Source organism: Enhydra lutris, unplaced genomic scaffold, assembly GCF_002288905.1.
Source record: "Enhydra lutris kenyoni isolate GAN:26980312 unplaced genomic scaffold, ASM228890v2 scaffoldscaffold19, whole genome shotgun sequence".
NCBI classification, from domain to species: Eukaryota; Metazoa; Chordata; class Mammalia; order Carnivora; family Mustelidae; genus Enhydra; species Enhydra lutris.
The window spans coordinates 15354019-15377925 of record NW_019154103.1 but is presented as its reverse complement, the minus strand read 5'-3'; the positions used below and the strand labels follow the sequence as shown (position 1 = coordinate 15377925).

General features: G+C 36.9%; 1 protein-coding gene across 1 annotated transcript in view; it reads right to left on the bottom strand.

The window, feature by feature from the left end:
* LOC111148290 (adhesion G protein-coupled receptor V1) overlaps nt 1-23907 on the bottom strand; it is a 507584-nt gene that overhangs the window by 365375 nt on the left and 118302 nt on the right. Inside the window, exons 49-58 of the mRNA XM_022504771.1 lie at nt 21951-22215; nt 21080-21202; nt 15065-15287; nt 14536-14740; nt 10232-10378; nt 7501-7756; nt 5735-5937; nt 4170-4346; nt 3509-3691; nt 832-1011 (exon numbers count right to left, since the gene is read on the bottom strand). Coding sequence (XP_022360479.1) covers nt 832-1011; nt 3509-3691; nt 4170-4346; nt 5735-5937; nt 7501-7756; nt 10232-10378; nt 14536-14740; nt 15065-15287; nt 21080-21202; nt 21951-22215 — 1962 coding nt within the window. The remainder of the gene's footprint in view (nt 1-831; nt 1012-3508; nt 3692-4169; nt 4347-5734; nt 5938-7500; nt 7757-10231; nt 10379-14535; nt 14741-15064; nt 15288-21079; nt 21203-21950; nt 22216-23907) is intronic.

Below are 23907 nucleotides of genomic sequence, written 5' to 3'. Positions count from 1 at the left end.
CAAGGAGCCCGATGCGGGACTCGATCCCAGGACGCTGGGATCGAGTCCCGCATCGGGCTCCTTGCTCATCAGGGAGCCTGCTTCTCCCTCTGCCTCTGCCTGCCATTCTGTCTGCCTGTGCTTGCTCTCTCTCTCTCTCTCTCTCTCTCTCTCTGACAAATAAATAAATAAAATCTTTATATAAAAAAAAAATCATTGTGTATAATTATGACATAGTTTTAACAATTCATTTTATATTTAAGATGTAGAAGTCATTTGTACTAGCCACCCAATCTGGCAGCATAAAAATGATTGGTTAAGTTTTTTTTTCTCTTCCTCTGCAGTTAAAGTGATAATAATAATCAGCTTCCCTCTTGTAAGTCTTGGAAGGAGACAGCCAGTGGGAAGGAAGAGAGAAGAAAGGAGAAATACAAACACTTGAGCTGGGGTGACTGTGGTTTTTTGTTCAATATAAGTCAAGAGAGAGTACCAGAAGGGTGTAACACTTAGATCCATGACAGAATCTTGTCTTGTGATCAGGATAGGGGTCTGGGAGCAAGGCAGGCTGAGAACAGAACGTATGGACAAAAAGCAGCTCTAGGTCTATGTCATCCAATAAACAGAATTTGTTCCCCCTTACAATTACCTGATGTAAGAATACTCATCACTGTCAAACACAGATGAGAGGACCAGCCATTAATTCAATAGTCAGCTCTAAGGACTCCTGAGCAGAGAATCGTAAGTGAGGGGTAACAGTTTTTTAAAAAACGAAAGACATATTTTTTCTAAAAATTACAAAAAAAAAAAATTAGCCCAAGGGAAGGCAACCTCCCACCCATATATGTAACTTACAGTCTTTTCTTCAAATCCAAATACTCCAAATGGGGAATCATTTTGTGGAATAACAACAGTTAGCACAACATCATCACCAAGCCTGCCACCTCCAGCCACTCTGATTAAGGAAATATTGAATGTCTCCATGACTTCAAGTTCAGCATCATCAATTATGGTAATCTCTATCATTGCAGTAACCTACAAAAGCAACAAGGAAGAAGGGAAAAAGGGAGGGAGAGAAAGAAGAAGGGGGGAGGGAGGATAAAAGGCAAGGAAGATATAATAGCAATTTTTGATCATATATAAATAAACTTATTTACCAGAAACATAGTACAAAAAAGTATATTCTGTACTGTTATGTTTATAATACTATTTTAAAGTTATAGAGTATTTCAAAGTCAGAAATTTATATTCTATTATTTTCAAAATAAAGGACATTACATATGTAATAAAATATAGTGTTATTTATGTATACAAAAACCAGTGAAGCCTGATTCTTGAATAAAAATATTTAAAATGCCATATAGGCTGTAATAACAATTACACAAACATAAACCGTAGAAATTATCGTTGTCTTCAGCAGTTAGAATGAATCCCTCTGGTTTCAAATATTACTCTTATAATGTAAAAGAAAGGAAGGAAGAAAACCCAAATTTGCTCTTCTTACATGTTTATGATCAGAATGTCATTCATTTGTCTGAGTCCATCTTAAACATTTTTATAACTTATAAATAAGTAAAACCTGGCCCAGCTTGTGATTTCACTGTTGGTCATAAAAATATTCCAGTTGTGGGGTGCCTGGGTGGCTCAGTTGGTTAGGCATCTGCTTTTGGCTCAAGTCACGATCTCGGTGTCCTGGGATCCAGCCCCACATCAGGCTCCCTACTCAATGTGGAGTCAGCTTTTCTCCCTAATCCCCTGCCCCCCTCCGCTCATGCTCGCTCACACACACGCGCTCTCTCTCAATTAAATAAATAAATCTTTAAAAAAATATTCCAGAGGCATCTGAGTGGCTCAGTGGGTTAAGCCTCTGCCTTTGGCTCAGGTCATGATCTCAGGGTCCTGGGATCGAGCTCCGCATCAGGCTCTCTGCACAGCGGGGAGCCTGCTTCCCCCCCTCTCTCTGCCTGCCTCTCTGCCTACTTGTGATCTCTCTCTCTCTGTCAAATAAATAAATTTTTTTAAAAAATATTCCAGTTGTATCTTCACATTTAAAATCTTCTCTGTAACTCAGAGGGAAATTCCAGTTTTTTGACAAAGATGTTTACCAGAAAAAGAAGTTTTTCTACCTAAATCCACCTAAAACCTTTAATAAAAGAGCAAAGTGAGAAATCTGGATTTATACTCACAGGCAGAAACTTGAACAAAATCAAATGTTGAAGTGGAAGCTTATTAAAATGTCTGCACCTTAACTCTATACTGTAAAATACAGAACACCTCCCCTACAGAATGTTAACTTAAAGAATGATGATGATCTTAAGACTGTTAAATAAGAGGACTTCAACCTTATACACAAAATAAAATGCTGGTAATATAAGTAAAGGTGGAAGGATATTTCAATGAAAAATCAATGTATTTGTTTCTACTTTGAGTATAAAAATCTGTATTTCCCCCTCCTTTTAGTAAGAAATGTTTTAAAGTTCTAAATTTGTTAAGAACTCATGATTTCAAATATTAACAACATAGACCATTATGTGTAGGAAAGTATAGATCTGTATGTTTATTTTTCAGCAGTAATTAATAAGCTGATGCGTAATGTACAAATTTGTCTTGGCAAAATCAGACTTTGTGTGGGTGGATACTGCCATTTGAGGCTATTAACATTTTCATGGTTGTTCACAAGCATTTTCCATTTATTTCCATTGATTTAAATTTTTATAAAATTTTATAAAATTTTATGGAAACCTTATACTTACATATTACAAAATGCCCAGTTTGCAACACTTATAACTCTTAGAGAATACTTAGAGAACTCTTAGAGAATCTAAAACATTGCTTTTCAGTTTTTCCAGTTTTAATTATTTTGTCTCTTTTCTGTCATTTTAAAAAGTCTTATTTTATTATAATGAAAAATTTGGGATATTAAAAGTAATAATGTGTATACTTTTAATGCAAACCCTAAGTAAATAAATATCTGCACTGATAAGCATTAAGAAATAAATAGATAGGGATGCCTGGGTGGCTCAGTCGGTTAAGTGTCTGCTTTAGGCTCAGGTCATGACCCCAGGGTCCTAGCATCGAGTCCCACTTGGGACTCCATGCTCAGTGGGGAGCCTGTTTCTCCAGCTGCCTCCAAACCCTGCTTGCACGTGCTCCCTCTCTCTCTCTCTTACATAAATAAATAAAATCTTTTTAAAAAAAGAAATAGAATAAATTAACCTAAAGTTCATAGGAATATTGAAGTTCATCAGGCCCTTTTAAAAATATTCTTAGGTACTTCTAAGTCATTTATTATCCTCCTTTAACTTCTGCTTAAAATAGGATCAGGTGGGGGGGGTTCAGAAATCTTGCCTCTTTGTGTTCTCTTCCTATGTCCATTAATAAATCATAACATGTTAACTAATACTAATTCTGTTTGGCTTGATATACAAAGTATAATACATTTAGCAGTCACTAATATACATTTATTTGGTGGATATCTATAAAATGTTTGAGGTATAACCAAAAATCGCTAGTATGTTTAGGATTAGCATACCTGTTTATCTGCAAATTCAAGAATCCCATGAGATGGCTTAAAGTCTTCCGGGTCAGCCGTGTCCACTGTTGCTTTCCAATAAACACTGACCGCCCCAAAGCTTCCAGCCAGCCGGACTACAGGAACCTGAAGAACATTCAGGGGTGGAGGCACCTCATAGGCAGTAATGACTCCATCAATATCCTTTAAGTAAAGAACATAAGTTAAAACACCAGACAAAACAAACTTCTTATATGTCATAACTTTCTAAATTTATTATTTCTTCTTCTATTTCACCCTTCAAAACAGAAACCAATATCAGATATAAATATACATAATAGGTGTCCACATCCTTACATTTTTAAAAAGTTTTTAAACTTCTTTATTCATTTAAGTAATCTCTACACTCAACATCTACGACCTTGAGGTCAAGAGTCACACACTCTTCTAACTGAGACAGGCACCTCTAGAACACTTTGGTTTAAATTTAATGAAAATAAACTTGCTTGATCCATTGGTCTAACAAAAAGAGAACTAAGAAGTCTATAAGACAAATTTTAAGACACATATTTAATAAATATCTAGAAGCAAAGCCAATTATTTTGTGGAAAATATATGACATTGGCCAAATCAGCAGGTAGAGGCTTCTGTATTACTATAAATACATTAAAGTTTATCTCACTGTGGTAACATGAAACTTAAAAATTCCTCTGGGATCATCATTTTCTTCAATCATTATTTCAACTATTTCTATCCCAGGCCTCCGCACACTTGGCTGTCCTGCGGAGAAGTCAGAATTCACCAGGTACACATCAGTGATGTTGACAATAAATCCTTCCTCCAACTCGGGAACATTATCCTGGGGTAGGGGGTGGTGGGGGAGAACAGGAGAGAGATTATGTTCTATTTTTAAAAATACATTGAATTTACCTTGGAAACCCCGTACTTTTCAGTGAGAAATAAAGGACAGCCCACAGGAATGGGTAGCTCTTTCACAGACACAAGAAAGATTCCTTTTTATATTTTAATACATTCCCACTGACAACTTCAGACTCTTAGGGGATAGTCAAAGCTTACTGGCAAGTTTTTAACTGAAGCCAAATAATCATTAGCAAGTAAAATAATTTTTAAAAATCCATCACACAATTACGATCATATACTATCCAATGTTTTATGTATATAGTACCCCCAAATTTAGAAGAAATGGTAAATTCTACATACGTCTTAAAAGTGAAAGCTCTAGGCTTACAAATCTAGATACTATCCTATATTTTAATTAACTTTTTAAAAACTGTTACTTTATTTCTGGATAGGTAATAAAAACTTTCAAAAGGTAACACAAATACATAATGAATAGGAAAAGAAACTTCTGTTTTGTTCCATCTCTCATGTCATTCCCAGAATGTTCTTTCCAGAAGCCACTATTATCCACTATGACTAATACCACTATTAGTAGCACTAATGTTACTATGCAACATTATCTTTACCTAATAATATATGATATATTTATTTTAATACAGTCATATATAGTATAGTAATATATACAACATTTAGTTATTATGCAATACTATAAATAACACTATTAACTACTCTCAGTTTCTTATGAGTCATTACATATATACACTTTTCTCCTTATATTCATGAGAGAGCACTAAAACCAGATCTAAACCCCCTGAAGCATAATCTTCATTTGAGTAATTTTATCATGACATGAAAATACTGCCCTATCAAACCAACAATAAAAATATCCAGATTAATTTGGGCATTTTATTCATTCGTTCATTAGTTTAAAACTAACCAACCAACAAAACAGTGGATCCCACTAAATCCCAATTCAAGGCTTCAAAGGTCATTCGAACAATATTCCAGTTAAAGTATTCACAATTTTACATTAAAAGCAACCTTTTTAGGGACGCCTGGGTGGCTCAGTTGGTTAAGCAGCTGCCTTCGGCTCAGGTCATGATCCCAGCGTCCTGGGATCGAGTCCCACATCGGGCTCCTTGCTCGTCAGGGAGCCTGCTTCTCCCTCTGCCTCTGCCTGCCATTCTGTCTGCCTGTGTTCGCTCTCTCTCCCTCTCTCTCTCTGACAAATAAATAAATAAAATCTTTAAAAAAAAAAAAAAAAAAAGCAACCTTTTTAAAGATTTTTATCTCTAAGAGGATCACATTTTTCTTTTTTTAATCACATTTTTATCTTTAAGTATATTTCCTTTATCTTACATCATATTCATTGCCCCTTAAACTTACCGACAAAATGGCAACTTTGATGTAAGTTTCTTTTATGTTTTCTTTCATCATTACTATTGTTTCTTGTAGCACATAATCTTCATTCTCAGTAGCTTGATTATCGACATGCAATAAGAAATTCGGTTTAGCTATCAAATGAATGCCAATGGCCCCAAACAGTCCTTTATTTCGAACAATTGGTAACTGAAGAATGGTGATGTTCTCTGTGAGAAAGACATGCCTCAAGTAAACAAGATTTTCTATTTGTAGTTGATACCATTCAAAGAATTTCAGGTGAAATATTCTGCACTATCCTAACGTATACTCCCCCAACCAAGAAGTATTTTGTGCTTTTCTCCCCTCTGTCTGCAAAGTTGTGCTGTATTTAGTACATTATATCCCAGTTCTAAATCCTCACTTCAGGTTCTCTAATGCACCCTCCTACTTTATATATAACATGAGCTTTAAGGAAATTTGCTGGAAATCTTAGGAAAGTACTTATGTGCAGATTGACAGCTAATTACAAATGCTAAGAAGATTTTGAAAATAAAAAATTATGGGGCGCCTGGGTGGTTCAGTGGGTTAGGCGTCTGACTCTGGGTTTCAGTTCAGGTCATGATCTCACAGTCGTGGTGACCAAGTCCTGCATCTGGCTCTACATTCAGCACCGGAGTCTGTCCCTCTGCACTCTTTCTCTCTCAAATAAATAAATGCATAAAATCTTTTAAAAAATGAAAACTTACACAAAGTCATCATTTAATAACTTAATCATTAGAAGAGTAATTTTCTTTTACTGAGGTCTGTCACAAGGATCAAAGGCTGTCACAGCGTCAATTTTTTAATTTCATGTTTTAGATTTTTAAATTAAATTTGCTACACAAATGGCCAAAACAATGCTTGTCAATCTTCCCCACTGGTCTGTGAGGTTTTAATAACCTAAGACTTGTGTCTCTTTGTTTCCAGAAAACACAGCACAATTTGTGGCACTTACTAGCTGCTTCAAAATGTTGGTTGAATGAATAAATGAACAAATTTTAAGTCTACGGCTCCTTTTCCCACATATACAGACATATAAAGGCCCAGGTGCATAATTATATGCCATTTTTCCCATCAACTATTTAAGTGAATGGTCTCTGAAAGACGTCATGTTACTGTCTGAAAATTTCAGAGGCTTCACATTGCGTATTTTAAATAAATACATACATGCTCATGTATATTTGTTCAAAAAAGTCAAATGGCCTTTAATCTATTAATCCTAAATCTGAAATGAATAGTTATTTAGGCAAAGATCTCGGCACTAAGCTTAAAGGAAATAGGGAAGGGTTACTTAAACTTCAGAGAAAAATTATTTAAATTACAGCTTTGAGCTTAACAATTAATACCCTGAGTACCAAATGCAACTCACTGTGTTGCTTATTGTTGCCTATAACTGATGAAAATCTACATAGAGGAATCTGAGAAGGGAAAGAAAACAGATAAATAAACGATGACAAAGAGAAAGTAAAATAAAAACCTGTCACCCTTTACTGCAATGACTTACTAAAATATTAGTATTTCTGTTATGACCATAACACCTCAAAAGAATACAAGCATTTCTTACAGCACTATTGATGGGTGATTACATGATCATAAAATTTAATAAACAAAAAATAAAAACGATTGAGTATGATCTGTCAAACTAAAAAAATATATAAATATATAAAAGGGATTTATATTCCTAGTAAACATTACAATTAAATTACCCAATAAAACTTACTAGAACCTGAAAAATATTTAACAACACTTACCTTTAGGCTCTGCAACTCTAACGAAGAGAAACTCAGGGTGCCAACCCACCAAGCCATGAGGTGAGTCATTGGGCAGAATTGTTATCACAGATTTGTTTCTTTTCTGATCAATGGCAGCACCTTTTAATGGGTCCTCTACCCCTTCTGTGGTAATCCGAACAAGTGCTATGCTCAAAATCTCTGATAACTCTGGTACATCATCAGCAAGAACAGTCAGAGTGATTGTAGACAGTGCCTGGCCTTCAGAAAATGAAATCTAAAATTTTAAAGAAAGAAGATTTTACTTATTTTGTAATTATCACTGTGCAATAAGAACATCAAAAGAGGGGTGCCTGGGTGACTCAGTGGGCTAAAGCCTCTGCCTTCAGCTCAGGTTATGATCTCAGGGCCCTGGGATCGAGCCCAGCAGGGAGCCTGCTTCCTCCTCTCTCTCTGCCTGCCTCTCTGCCTACTTGTGATCTCTGTCAAATAAATAAATAAAATCTTAAAAAAAAAAAGAACATCAAAAGATTAAAATTTTCTTTCAATACTGACCATAACTTAAGTAACGAGAGGGAATGAAGCAACACAATATAATTCTACAAATCAGTTAACTGTTTTGCGTATTAAAAATGGAAGATTGTTAGGAAAAAAGAAAAAAAGTAAAGCATTACAGAAACATAACCTGATAAAACACATAGCCAAATTGTCACATCCTGAAGCCTACATTCTATTAAAATACAGAGTACATAGTCTCTCTGGGAGTCTAAGTACTGGATACCAAATTTTTTAAAAAATCTATAAAGATAAAAGAAGGTGGCATACTAGTTTAAACATTTTTCTCTACAAAAGTTTTGCCCGGATTGCGATTTCCTTTGGTTAAACGCTGAACAGATGTATAATTTAAGAATGAATCAACCAAAATAGAGGTAGAGAGAGAAAGATAAAAAGAGAGACAAATCAAACATCTCTCTCCTCCTGTTGTGTCTCTATTGCCTAGAGTAAAATCCACATTTGCTAAAAGGTGTCTGAAATCCTTTCTCATAGGGTTTCCGTCTGCTCCTTGAAGTCATTTCCAATCACCCTCTGCCTCATACCGTAATCTCTAGCAACCTGGCTACAGACAATCATTCAAACTAGCATTCCAGGTCCATTTTGTTGACACTCATTTCTCCACCTAAAGAAGGCACTTGAGGATATAAACTCAAGAGCTTTATTAATAAAATCAGGAGTCACAAAACTACTACTCTGTGGCCAAATCCTTTTCATCGAGTTTTACTGGAATACAGCCAAGTTCATCCAATTACGTACTGTCCAACACTTTATTGTGCTACAAAGGCAAAGTAGAGTATCTAGGAAAGAGCCATAATAGCGCACAGGTCTAAAATACTTACTTACTGGCCCTTTAGAGAAAAAGTTTGCTGACTCTTGAATATAATAATTAATTCTCCCAAATATGGTCTACACTTAAGATACTATTATGCATTTAAATAGAAATCATCTTAATCATGTTTATATAAGAAAGATTAATTGGGAAAATATAATTCAGAACATACAGAACCTGATAGATACAACTTACATAGCTGAATATATAGTTTAGGTGACTTGTGTAAAGTAAACATTTAAAGCAATAAAATTTGCCATAACATTTTTAAGACACTGAAGCTCTAATCTCCTTTCAAATGATAAAGAAACCTAGAAATGGTGGACCATAACATTCATCCATCTTTTTTTGAGAGAATTTCATGAGCGGTCTTTTAAAGGAACTCTTCAGAGAAGCATTTGGGGAAAATATGTGGATAAATCTATGAAACCCAAGATGAGTCTAAAGGACCAACCATCTTCCAATTAGAAACTAAAGGTACTTTAAACTCTCTTTGCAAGTCATTAACTTCTCTGACCCAGTCTGATTCCATTCTTCAACCTGTGTACCAATTTTATACTATTTTCCAATAGTAGACAAAGTGATCCTCTGCCCAGATCCCTTCTTGGGACTGATGCACTCATCCCTAGCTGGTAGGAATGACAGCTTTTGTTTCTCACAGGGAACTGCCTTTAGCTGCAGTAAACTGTCACTCAAGGTTATGCCCCACTTAGAAGGCAGTGTGAAGTCTAGGATGGCTAAGATGGGGATGCAGAATCTCATCCTCCTTTCTCCAACTGGAAACAACTCCAAAGGACCAGCTCAGCTCAAGAACTTCCATTACAGACTCAACCCCAGGCGCAGCTCCCAGGGATCAACTTCCTAACTTCCTTATTTCCTTGTAGATGTGTCTCCTCAGGAATCCACCCCCAACTCTCCATCTCAGAGTCCCGTCTACAGGAAACTCAACTTACATCACTCAACAATTCTGATCTGCTTTTTCATATGTATAACTATCCTACATAGATTTGTTCCCTGTTTACTGCCTCCATTTTACCCAAATCTTGAAACCACAATTCCATCTCCAGTTTGATTGGTTTTATCTTTCTGACAATGTAAACACAACCCTAATTTGGCAAACCGATGTACTGAACCTAAAAAGGGATTTTTATTTTTTTACAGGTAAGTTTGGCATTATAGGAAAAAAGAACAATAACCACAACATTTAAACTAACCTTAAATTGATTCCCTCTCTGTGGTGATTAGTAGAAATCCAGTGATGACATGGTCAAACTCAAACACTTCATCCATAAGGCAGGGTTTCGTCCCATGCATCAATAGTAACCATAACTTAAAAGTGACTCTCCTATAATTTTATAAATTACATACCACTCCTGAGGTAGGAAATATATCACTAATACTTCCGTCAGCTTCCCACACTATGGTTATACGACCATATGTTCCTTTTAAGCGCTCAACATTCAAGGTTACAAGGCTATCTTGTTCCATTTCTTCCACTTGCTTATATAATGAATTCTGAAAAACACACAGGAAGTCACAAGGGATTAGCTGAAAATACCTACATACATATTTCATGCTGTTGTGCATGTGCAAACTTTACAGTACTAAGCAACATGATACAACATGAAAACAACACAAGTGAAAAACATAGTTTAAAAAATAGCGGTAGATGATGACCATGATATTAATTTGAAAATACACATGTTTGAATAATTTTTTTAAAAGACTTTACTTACTTATTTGACACACAGAGAGAGAGAGGGAGAGAGTACAAGAAGGAGAAGTAGCAGAGGGGGAGGGAGAAGCAGGCTCCCCGATGAGAAGGGAGCCCATGCAGGGCTCAATCCCATGACTCCGGGATCATGACCTGGGCCGAAGACAGACCCTTAACCAACTAAACCACCCAGGCACCCCATGTTTGGAAAAACTAAGACTAAGTTAAAGTAAATTAAAATGTTAATCATTATAGGATTATTTTTACTTTGTTTTCTTATTTCTGTAATTTTCAAATTTCTTCAATGAACATCTTATTTTCACATTCAGAAAGCATATACTTTTTAGAAACCATTACATATAGTATGTAAAGTTTCTAGAAATGAAAGGACATACAGTCAGGAGATGAGGGAAGTCTTCTTCCCCTGTATAACTTCTGGCAACCCCTCTAGGTTTTGTTTCCTACTTGTAAAATAAGTTTTGGTCTACAAGGCCTCTAGAGTCCCACTCAGAGGTAAAGACATCAGGAGAACCAGGGCACTCTTTCTGATCACTCACGAATGTCTTTTAACCTTAAATTCATATCCTCTAAAATGTTCTGCAGGCTGTGCAGTTTCCATTGATGGTGTTTCATCCTCGGCACCTGGTCTTTACAACTATTTTTCCTGCCAGAAATATCCACTGCCCCTCTTCTCATCTAGATTCCATGACCTCTTTCCTTTGTTCCAGACTGATTTCTACCTCTGTGTGAATGGAACTCCTCCTCTAACACTTGCAGCATCTCCTGAGAGCCGCTGAATGAAATTTTGCTCAAAATTAATGCTCCAAAGAACCCCTTCTTACAATACCCTTACTTTATCCATAAGCAATAAAGACAGAATATGGAGTATAAAGATTTTTTAAATCTTTCCCAGTAATAATTTTCTTTTTCTTTTATTTTTTTTAAAGATTTTTTACTTATTTGAGAGAGAGAAAGCATGAGAGGGCAGAAGATCAGAGGGAGAAGCAGACTCCCCATGGAGCTGGGAGCCCAATGTGGGAGTCGATCCTGGTACTCTAGGATCATGACCTGAGGTGAAGGCAGTTGCTTAACCAACTGAGCCACCCAGGCATCCTGGTTTTCTTTTTCTTGTCTTTTTATTATGGTAATCTGAAAAGAAATTCCTCCATTAATTTCTTACAGCTTCTAAAAGCTTCTATTTTAGAATATAGTTTGAGTAGATAGCCTACCCTATGGCAGTGCCTTATACTGCATTTTAATATATTGTTACAAATGTTACATAGTAATAAAATCTTGTGCAAAGCATTCAAACCTTCCTACAGAAAATATGTTGATTTAAAAATATGCATAGGGGGCAGCTGGCTGGCTCAGTTAGTAGAGCATGTAACTCAACCTAGGGGCTTGTGTCTAGTCTCAATTCTACGGCCAGAGTGGTTCTTTTAAAATGTGAGTCAGATCAAGTTGCTCTTCCACTCCAACGCTTTCCCTCCAGGGCAAACTTCATGATGGTACTCAGGGGCTCACGCAGGTGTGAGTTCACAGAGTGGCCTCCCTGCTAGTCTTCAAAGGCTGCTCTATCGTTGGACTTCTCCTCGTGTCTGGGAAATTGGGTTTCAGGAGGATTCCCACTGTTCCTGGAACTCACACTGGCTCCCTGTGCCTAAACTGTGCACATAGTGTGGTTTATACTCAACACCTATTTTCACTCTGGGAGTCTGGAATTTTGTCATGTGTCAGGCTGAGAGTCCACAGTTAACATCCAGGCACTAGGGTCACTAAGGAGCTTCCCTGGTTGGCAACACCTCTCACATGTTGTCACAATTCATCTCAATGCTGGGGGAATTAAGTGTGTCCTGTGTGGTTCCCATGGTTTCCTCTGAATCTCTACCCCACATGCCTTTTCCCCTTATGATTTTGCTTTGTATCCTCTTCGCTGTAATAAATCATAGTATGAGTATGGTGAAACCCTGAGTCCTCTGAGTCTTCCTAGCAAGTCATAAACCTGTGGGTGCTGCTGGGGAAGCCGGAAACAGAACACTGGCCCTTCCCCTTTTGGGCCTCATCGCTCCCTCCTACACTGACTTCAGCCACAGTGGCCTCCTTGCTGCACCAGACGGGTGAGGCCTCACTTCAGGGCCTTTCCTTTTGTTGATGGCTCCCCCTGCCTTGAATGTTCTTCTCCTCTCCCCTCCAGGCCTTTGTCCTCAGGTCACTTCCATAGTGCTGCCCTCCCTGATAGCCTATGTTTTACTTCCTACACCCAAACTCCACCCCTTGCCCTCACAATCTCCATCCGTCCTCCCTGCCAAACGTTTTCCCAGAACACTTATTACTATCACACCGAGTACAGATGTCTCGCACGTCTCTGTCTACTGTCTGTCTCCCTTTGCCTCCTCCACAATTTAGGACAATGAGGATAGGGATTTTTTTACTCTTTTACTTCTTGATATATCTCTAGCATCTGAAACAGTACCTGGTACACACTGCTACATGAATGAATAAATGAATGAACAGATGAATGAGTGCCCTTGTTAGTTCTGGCCAATGAGACCTAAGAAGAGTTTTCCAGAGTCTTTTGGGAAATCTCTTCATCATCCCAAGTGCCACATTTCTTTCTCCCCAAAGACACATAAACAAGAAAGCAATGGCCCTAACAATAACACCAGCTTTCAAACAACCAAATGAAGAAGCAACTTTATGCTGGCAAAGTGGAGAAATTGAAAGAATCTGGGTCATGGGGACGCCTGGGTGGCTCAGTTGGTTGTGCGGCTGCCTTCGGCTCGGGTCATGATCCCAGCATCCTGGGATCGAGTCCCGCGTCGGGCTCCTTGCTTGGCAGGGAGCCTGCTTCTCCCTCTGCCTCTGCCTGCCACTCTGTCTGCCTGTGCTCGCTCTTGCCTCTCACTTCTCTCTCTATGACAAATAAATGAATGAAATCTTTAAAAAAAAAAAAAAAAAGAATCTGGGTCATGGTGACACAGTAAAGTATCCATCCAACCCCGAAGCCTGTCTTCTCTGTGGACATGGTTTTGGTGTTTAAGCCACTTTTAGTTGAATTTTCCTTACTTGCAGAATATTTCAGAGAACAATGCATGATAACTGCAGTTTTCTTAACTTTAGTTAGGAAATCAAGATAGAGTTGGCCAATAGGGCTAAATGATGCAATAGAGATGAGTGTCCTTTTGCTTATGGATAAAGGAATAGGAAGTCGGAGCATGGAAGTCGACACAGTTCCCTTTCCTCAGGAGAAAGCACCTCCATGTGTACAATGCAGGTATAGTTACAAACATAACCCCCCAAACACTCTCTCCCCTTCTCCTTCAATACACAAAGGAAAGTAACATATTTGTAGGGGATATACACATAACAAAACATAGTATATAATCTATTCGGAATCTGCTTCATCATTACCCCCTAGAGATGAGGCTAATAGTGGAGCCAAACTCCAGGACCAAGGTCAACTGGTAATGTTTCAAATTCAATCTTGTAAGAGGAATCAGTATAATAAAAAAGTTTAGGACAAGTTGATTCAGAGGTTTCAGTGTGTAGGAATATAAATTATAAGACATCAGGAAAGTTCACCATAAAATGCAGAGTTGGGGGGTGAAATGGGGAAAAAGAAAGGAGAAAGGATGAAGATACTCAAAGTAGGACTGCCTGCTGACAACAACTGATATATCAATACAATGAATAGGGCATCTGGTTGGCGCAGTTGGTCAAAAGTCTGACTCTTGGTTTCAGCTCAGGTCATGATCTCAGGGTCAAGAGATCGAACCCCACATCAGGCTCTGTGCTCAGCAAGGAGTCTGCTTGAGATTCTCTCTCCTCCTCCCTCTCTCTCTGCCCTTTGCCCCACTCCCATACTCTCCCTCTCTCCTAATAAATAAATAAATAAAAGCTTTAAAATAAATAAAGACATTGAATAAGTCATTTTGATTTCTAAGTGTGGAACCTTTACCTGAGCAAATCCAATGACTCCATAGGCATCATCATTAGACAGAATAGTTATTTTTACGTAACTGTTAATACCAATCTCTGCTCCTCTTTTGGGATTTTTAAGCTGAACTCTAAAGGATTCTTCTTCCTCTGGAACTGAATCATCAAGGATGTTTACCGCTATTACAGCTTCTCTGTCACCAGGTTCAAATATCAGTTCACCTGAACTAGCATAAGAAGTATATCAAATAAGTCAACTGCTACAAATATCAGGTATATACATATACAAAAAACATAAAACTCTCAGAACACTGATTAATATTAAACATTTGGAAAAATCATATTTCATAAATAAAATTATAATATAAATGTTCATAATACTGATAAACTTCATAAAATAGATATAAGAAGTATGGAACATAACCAAATTTCTAGATTATAAATTACTCATATTTTGTATATTTCTGGTCACTAAATAAACACTTAGAAATTAGGTGCCACATAAAACTATGGTGAGCATAAAGACATTTTGTATACAATGTTGAACCTACCTAGGAATAAAGTCAGACTGGCTCGAGATGTAGGCCAGCTCATACATGTGTGAGTGGACAGCTCCCACTAGAGCAATTAAACTCTTGCTTGAATTAAAGGACTTTACTGTAACAGAAGCTGCATCACGAGCAGAAGGGGCTTCCAGAATGAAAGAGAATTGATTCAACTCTGAATTCCAGCAGTAAAGAGCAGACATAGCTTGGCCAATAAGAAGGATGTGGACTATGGAAAGGAAAGAAAAGGCAACTACAGTGAAACGTGAATATCACCGCACACACTCCCCAACAAGGTACCAAAGCAAAACTTCTCTACGCTCAAAGTTCTATTTTGATTTCTGGATTAACTAAATTTGAGCTGAGTTCTGAAAACTGAAATATTATTTGAAATAACTAAATGTAAATAGCAATTTTTTAAATGTTGTGGAGTGACCCAACCAGCCTAACAGTAAACCCACAATCCACATAATAAATAAGAAACCACTGGAGAGTAAAGCCCAAATGGACTGTGGACTCTTATTCATCTCAGTATTTAGGACTCAGTATTTAGTATTTAGCATGGTAGGATATTTTTTAAAGTGAAAAATATGCATAATCCTACAAATAAATGCTTCATTTTTATAATTTCTATTCCTGTCACCATCCATAAGAATTTATGATGAGCATAATTATAAACAGACAAAATACAAAAAAATTCTTAATTATAAAAATTCTTTATAATTATAAAGAGACTAAATACAAAAAAATTCTTAATTAAGAAGCTTAATCCTATATTTATATGGCACTTCTTAGGTGTCACTACAAAGCATTCAAATTTATGATTTTAATGCATAATCTATAGAGTTGATCTTCAAAATATATTTAATTTCTCTACATTGATTGTTCATTGTTTTATATTTTTCAATATTAATTAGAGAAAGTTATTAATTCTTTTTACTTGATAATTTCTTTTTTTTTAAACTAGGCTCTACACCGAGCATGGAGCCCAGTGTGGGGCTTGAACTCACAACCCTGAGATCAAGACCTGAGCTGAGATCAAGAGTCGGATGCTTAACCAACTGAGCCACAAAGGTGCCTGTTCACTTTATAAATTCTTAAAGGTAGTAATTAGGCCAAAGGAACTGAACAAATCTTTGATCTCAGAGTATATGTTGCCAATGCTTTTTGAAAAGTTGGTAGGAAAAGATGGTCTTAATGATTCAATGCATTGGCAAATATTAGCAAATATGGAAAAATAGCAAATATTATTGGCAAATAATAAATATATATTATATAGCAGGGGAAATTTGGAGTCAGGGAGCTTACTACATTGTATAGGCCACTAAGCAATCTTCAGACTTAAAACTAGGGAGAAGCGTGAGAAACCAACCAGAAACATGCACAAATTCCAGTACCTAAAGAAACACATCAGAATATAAAGATATGAACTAAGATTAAAACAGCACACAGAACTGGAAACCATGAAAATTTTAGCCTAAAAGGTTACAATGGAAGATCCATATTCCTACTCTAAAATATCAAATATCAAGAATTATTCATCATGTTTACTTATGGTAATTATTTAAGTACCATTGCAGGTTAGTAAATGTTGCATAAAAGGTAAAAATGAAGAAAAATGTTATTAATAAATTTGCTTTTTAAAAATGATCATATATTTTTCATAAAGCTCTGTAAAACTGAAGATACTCAGTGAAGAGCAAATTCTTCAGATGGACCTCAACATCTAAGTTTAAATGATTCTACAGTCTCAGTCAATCAATCAATCAATCTACAGTCTCAACCAAAATCATAAAGTGTTCTGAGCATCACTGATTATGTATCTTAATCCTTAGAGATAGACCCTATTCACTTCCTCCCAACCTGAAAAGTATGAGAAGGTAGCAAATAGATAATTAGACATTCAGAGTAGAAATGCATGGGGCTCAAATCTGCATTTTTGTATGCAGAGAGTGTTTTCTCAGAAAATAGTCATTTGAACCGTTCAAGATCATAGAACTGGGCCAGGAGTTTATAAGGAAAAAAAACCCTTAAGTCTCTACTCTGGGGAACAGAATTTTAACCGTTACTGATTATAGAATTCCCTTCCAGTTAACAAAACTATAAACAAACAAACAAAAGTATCCTAAATGGCTGAGATTATTTAAGGAGTGAGTGAACATAGAGAAGTCCCAGGATGGAATGTTAGAGGGAGCATTACTAGCTCTTAAGAGATCTGGGAGAAGAAACCAGTAACACAGAGGACAGCCAGAGAGGGCTGTGTGGGAAGCAGTGCCCTCAGGATAGGGCGGGATTCCAGTGCAAGGAGATGAGGGGCATTCTGAGAAAAGCTCCAGAGTGTAACTGTTCTGGGGGGATGCTGTGGAAGGGTTTGGGGAGTTGGCGGGGAGAGAACTGAGTCCCTAGTCTGGAAATTAGGGCTCCTGTGGTCCAGAGCACACACAGACCAGATGGGATGAGTCACTTTCTCCCAAGGGGGCCTGGGCTTCTTATGGTGACTACACAGGGATGAAGAGAGTGATGAGTTCCTCCAAACGATTTCCACAGATGATGATTTTCAAAGGTGACGGTTTTGGTGAAGCGGAGAGTGTTGGGAAAAGAAGGAGAAGCGGAAGGAGAAGGGTCCTTCCAGCAGAATTATTAAATGGTTCTTCCTTACAGAAGCTTTCTGGGCCTCCCTTAGACCTGGTCAAGTTTTCTCCATTTTGTGGGTGTAGAGCACTTCCTCCTCTGATAGCAGTTATCTGTTTGTAGTTAGAAACTTACTTGTGTTATTATACATCATGTCTCCCTTCCCCATCGCATGTTAAAACTTCTTCAGGGCAGGGGATATACAAGAATTTGTTTACCCTTATTTCCTCAGGGCCTACCACTATGCCGGGTAGGTAAGTGGCATTTTAAAAATCTATTAAATAATGAAGGAGAGAAGGAAGAAGGGAAAGATAAGCTTGTATGTCCTTGCAGCCTTTGTCACATTCATTCTTCTTTTTCCATTTAAAGAATTCAGTTTCTACCCAATAATCTCTGTCAAGTCATTAAGCAGAATAAATATGTACTCCTCACAGCCATGGCTCCAATCTAATATTTGACATATTCAAAATAAGAAAGTCCTTGAATATTATTTAATGCATAATTTCAGCTTTCAGGGGATCTATAACAAGCCATTCTAAATAATTACTTATAATCTTTTCATACTTCTACAACCTCAAGTCACAGAAACAAAAGAAATAAAAAGACCTCACAATGGGTCCCTTAACAAGCCTCTGGCAGAATTTTTCATAAATTCTTTTAGAAAGTGTGCTTCTTCTATTTCTTTAAAAATCTTTAAAGGGAATTCTATAACTTCAATTAACAGCCCATTCAGGCAGCACTTGTCATCCTTAAAAACATTCATTGGGAAACTATTTTGAATTATAATAAGTGACTCAAGTAGATACAGTTAGTCCACTTGAACGCTTGAGGTATAGGAAAAGCAAAAATAATAAAGCCTCAAAATTAAAGGACAAGTAGACACCGACTAAACAAATACATGATGAAAGATACATAATTTATGTAGTAAATCAATTGCTGAGTGAATGATAAGAAAGCCACAGAACTGTATTTCACAGGATAACATCACAGCTTCATGGCCTGTCAGAGGCTGACAAATAAAGAGAAGTTATTTATGGAGAGGATGTTTAGAACAGAGATAGACACAGGACACTGACAGCAGAGTGAACCTGGAGTGGAGGGCAGACAATGATGTAACAGTCCAGAAGCAAGGAGACCAGGGTCTAGGAGAACATGGTGCAGAGACAGGGCTGAGGAGGGGTAGGGCATATGGAAACAAAGCACAGTTAGATAGATAATCCACAAAAAGTGAGAGATCTATAAGATCCGATGCCTGGTCAGCAGTGGAGATGACAGCAGAAGACAGTGTCTAAGGATTATGCAGCCAGGCACCTAGGAGAAAAACAACAAGAACAGACTCCTGCATTTGTGCTAAAGCCTCTACTCTTCACAGTATCATTTACTTTACAGATTTTGGCTTTTATCATTTACTTCATAGATTTTAGATTTTACTTTATAGATTGGAGACATGCATCGATGTTTCCAAAATCTAAACCTCTAACCGATTTCATCAGTACCACGTCTCTAACCACCTGCAGAGGCTGTTATATGGAATCTTGCCTGGGAGGTTGCCAACTGTTTCATCCAGCATATTCTACACACCAAAGCTAGGTGGAGTTCTAAAACATGCCTTCGATCATCACTTGCTTTTGAAATACCTTCAAGGATTTCTCTACCCCAATAATGCTCAGAGTATAGTCCCCGGACCCCTAGCAGTCACTGAGACACTTTAGGAGGGTCTGTGAAGTTAAAACTATTTTTGTACTAACACTAAGACATTATTAGTCTACATAGTTCTCATTCTTTCATGAACATTTGTGGGATTTTCTACAGGCTATATGACCAAAAATATTACAGTATGTAGAATACAGATGAAGACATGAGAATCCAGGTGTTGTCTACTAAGCCAGACATTAGAGAAATTCACAAAAACAATAATACCACCCTTCTTACAAAAGTTTCATTTGGAAAACATATTTTTTAAAAATAAAACATGCTATTTTCATCACAGGTGATGAGTTCACTGCTATCATTCTCAATTGAATTAGTATCTTTAAAATTTCTCCTTTTTAATTTCTAATATAATAAATATCAGTAGATAGAATCTACATGAAATCCTTAAATTTTTAAGAGGATGAAGTTTCTAAGGCAAAAATATTTGGGAACCACTGAACCATCCAAACACAGATCAAATCCTGAGCCTGACATTCCAGACTTCCTTGTGTGGATGTTAGTGTATGTTTCCAACCTTACCACCACCACATTCTAGGTCAAACTCTCTGTCCCCACCACTCTAGTCTGCTCATTGTGCCCGCGATGTCATATATACTTCAACCTTTCTCTTTTGCTCACATCTTTCCCTCTACCCACAACATTTCGTACCAGCCTACCCAGGCCTAGCTCACGTCCCCCTCTGAGACCTCTTACCCACTTCAATTCTACCATTCACAGAGCAAATGGGACTGGAATCTTATCTTGAATTATTGTCTTAATATTTTTCTTGCTTCTCCAACCAGACATTAAACCCCTGAAGGCAAGGGATTCTTCATAACTTTAAACAATGACTTACATAGAATGTCTAATCAATAAATGATGCTGTTTAATTCATTAAAAAATCACTATGTCTCAATTTAAAAGCAGGACTTTATCCAGACTCATGGGCTGAGTCACTTGGTTTGTCTGCTAGCTTCCTTTGGGCACATCAAACAGAGATATACTGACTCATAAGCATGCCTCTGGCTCTGGGAGGCAGCCCCACAGGCTCACCAGGCCCACTGCCATTGCCTTCTGAACCTTATTACGATGGGCCCACCACCTGATTTTTTACCAACTCTGAAATGGTCCTATGGCCTCCAGACAATATTCACCCCTTGGTTTCTCACTAACAGACTTTGTTTTGGAAATCACTGTGAATAAAATTACTACTTATGTTTCTAAAGTGTGAGTTAAAGTACAGAAAACCAAGAAAGGACCAGACTGGAAGAAGGATGGGAGAGTGAAAAAGGACCACAGAGTTCTTACAATCATTTTCTGACTGTTTAAAAATATTTCAGTGCAGATACCTATTATCCTTTTACACTTTCATGTTTAAAACATATAATATATGTAATGCCACTCTTCATCTTTCTCTAGACAAAAGAAATACATTACCTTACTATATCCTTCACTAATATTTTCTGTTATATTTCAATTATTCTGATTCCTCTCAAGTACAAATACCCATTTTAAAACTATTAGTCCTTTTGAATTTCTAGGATTTCGATAGATGTTTCTATTAATATCTTGATTTTACATCCTTATTAAAATACCTAGTGTCTGGCAATGTGATAATATCTCCAAATCAATATAATTAAAATTGCTCTAGGTTTCCACACTGCATTTCAGATTAGTTAGCAGTTTAAAATCCCTTACCTATTCCTGAAGCTGGTGTAAAGGAGTAGATCCTATTAGCAGTAGCAAAATCCAGGGATTGAAAATATCTGAAAGAGGACTGTCCTGTCTCCCAGATGAAAATATCAATTGAATTCTGATTTCCTACAATAATGGAATAAAAGGCAAATGTTACAGGGGAAAAAAAATGACAAAATTACACAGTAAAAAAAAAATAACAAAGATATCAAATTAATTTAAAAAACAAATTTAGTAGGATATTCCTCCAAGTTCATTTAGTTAAGCAAAAATACAACATAGTAGGAAACACTTCAAAAGTCTTTTCACATTTACCACATGGAGTACATACATGGCTGGCCACTGATTCATCATGATCTGATATTAAACAAAGAACAGAAACACAAGTTCTGTTTTTTAGGAATGTTGAAATTTTACCTATGCAAGTTCTACTAGGCAGAAAAAAAAAGCATATTTGTATTCAGAGAATATTTTCAAATAGTCCTATCCAAAAGTTGCTGAGCACTAATTATTATTATTATAACTTACCTAAGGGATCCCCAAGTATAGTCACAAAAAATGTCACTGTTTGCATTTTGGATAGAAGATATTCAGATTTTGTTCAGAGATCTTTCCATTCTGCATGCCCATCCCAAATTTTATTTTAATAAAACTTTAAAGCAGTAGTTTATCATCTAAAGATCATACATGTCACTTAAAATGTGGGTTTTTTCCCGAAATCCACTTGCAGCTGACAGCTAATACACTATCCATCAAGAAACAGACTAACAAAAAATTATTCCAAGAGCTACATGTTTTCATACAGAACATACTACATGAATGCCAGATAATTCTGACAACTATGTATGCAGTAAAAACACTATTATCTTCTCACCTCGAAAGACAGTTTTGGCAAAAATTAAATAAATATCATCGCCTGAAGTCAAGGCCTCAACTTGTGTTGTCCCATTGATTGGCACTTCTTGAAAGTTCATAAACTCGCTGCCAGACCATCTGAGTAAAAGGGAATTTGGCCTGGCATTAATCTGGGAAATGGCTAAGAACACAGAGCCTCCTCTGGTGAACAAGGCTATGCTCAGCACGCCTCGGACAGGCAGCGTCTGATGTAACGTGAAGCTTCCTCCACTCCATCTGAAGACCTGTGGGAAATATTCAAATACAAACCCTTTGTGACTAGGAATTTAGCACTCATGTGAGTTTAAACAATATCATATATTTACTCTCCTAATCCCCTTTATTTAGTTAGGATACTTTCATAAATGAGAAAATACCAAAACTGATGATCTCTCACTGCTCTCTCCTTTTTTTTTAATCTGTGTATGTACACACGCTTCACACACAGAAATAAGTGAAAAAGAAGTAATGTGAAAATAAATCAATTTCAAATATAAATATGGGTAAGGGGTGGCCACAGCAAGAGAAAGGGAAAGCCAAAACCAGGAGAGAAGTCATCTGAATATGAAAAATTCAGATCTGGATAAGAAACTTTCTGATGCTAGAATATCATTCCTTCCCCACTGTTTAAGCAATTGAATATAAAAAGAAACACCAAAACTCTTTAGTCCTGAAGGTGGCAATGTACACAAGGTTTTAAGGTGAGTGTTCATATATTTAAAATTAAAAGAAAATCCTGAATCCACTTGGTTTCTTATACAATCTCGTCAATTGCACAAAGAATTGTATTTATTTAGTCAACAATTGGGAATATATGTGAGCCTGACATTTTGCAGGCATTATGGATAGAGTGGCCTCACCCCTTATGGATCTTACCAACTGTTAGGAAAAGGCAAATGATAAACACATCACTGATTAAATAAATGTATGATTATTCAATTGAGACAAGTGCTGAAGATAACAACTGGGATATGATAGAGAATTATGCGTGTTACTAGGGAAACAAAGTTACAAAGAACAACAGGACAAAGTTTCTAAGGCAGAAAATGTTTCTCATCAGCTGAATGAAGACTGGTCAACCTGAAGGAAGTTGACTGTCCTGAGGTAATGAAGACAGTAAGACTGGAGAGGTACGGTCATGAGGTATCTTTTGTCAAGATGACCCATATAATGCATCATGGGGACCCTTTAAAAGAGCAAAAGGCACAATACTTACAATCACATCAGGACAACAGACACAATCTGGTCCTGAGCTGGGTAGATAAAGAACTAAGGTTATGCTACTTATAGTCCACATTAAATAACTTAGAATTATTCTATGTATAATTGGAAATCACTGAATAGTTTTAAAATGAGGAATAATATGAAATAATATTTTATAAGACGACTCCAGCTCCTGGATGGAGAATGGATGTGAGGAGTCAGGGCAGAAAATCAGAGACCAGCTAGGCAGCAACTCCAACAGTGTGGGAGAGAAATCATGGGAGCTGGACTTGGGAGAGAGAAGCAGAGGTGGAAAGAAATATATGTATTCAAAACATTACTGGGAGATAGCATCAGAAAGAGTAATAAATTAGATGTGAATGAATAAAAATGAATAATCAAGAAAGATATGAGCCACCATTTTGTCTTGTGCAACTGCATGTAAGAGGTTGGCATTTCCTGAGATGAAAGCCAAGCACTGCAACAAGTTTCAAAGAGAAAATCAAAATTCAGTTCAAGATATGTTAAATTTTAGATACTTTAAATATATGTATGTGGAGATGCCAATAGGAGGTTAGATATGGTAAGTCTAGAAATTAGAGAAAAGGATACCTAGAAAAGTGTAAGACAGCCTACAGCTGATATCTTAAGACAGAGAACTGATAGAAGTACCTAGAGTTAAGTGAAAAGAAATTTAAACTAAAACTAAATCTGGAAAACCCCAAAACATCTGA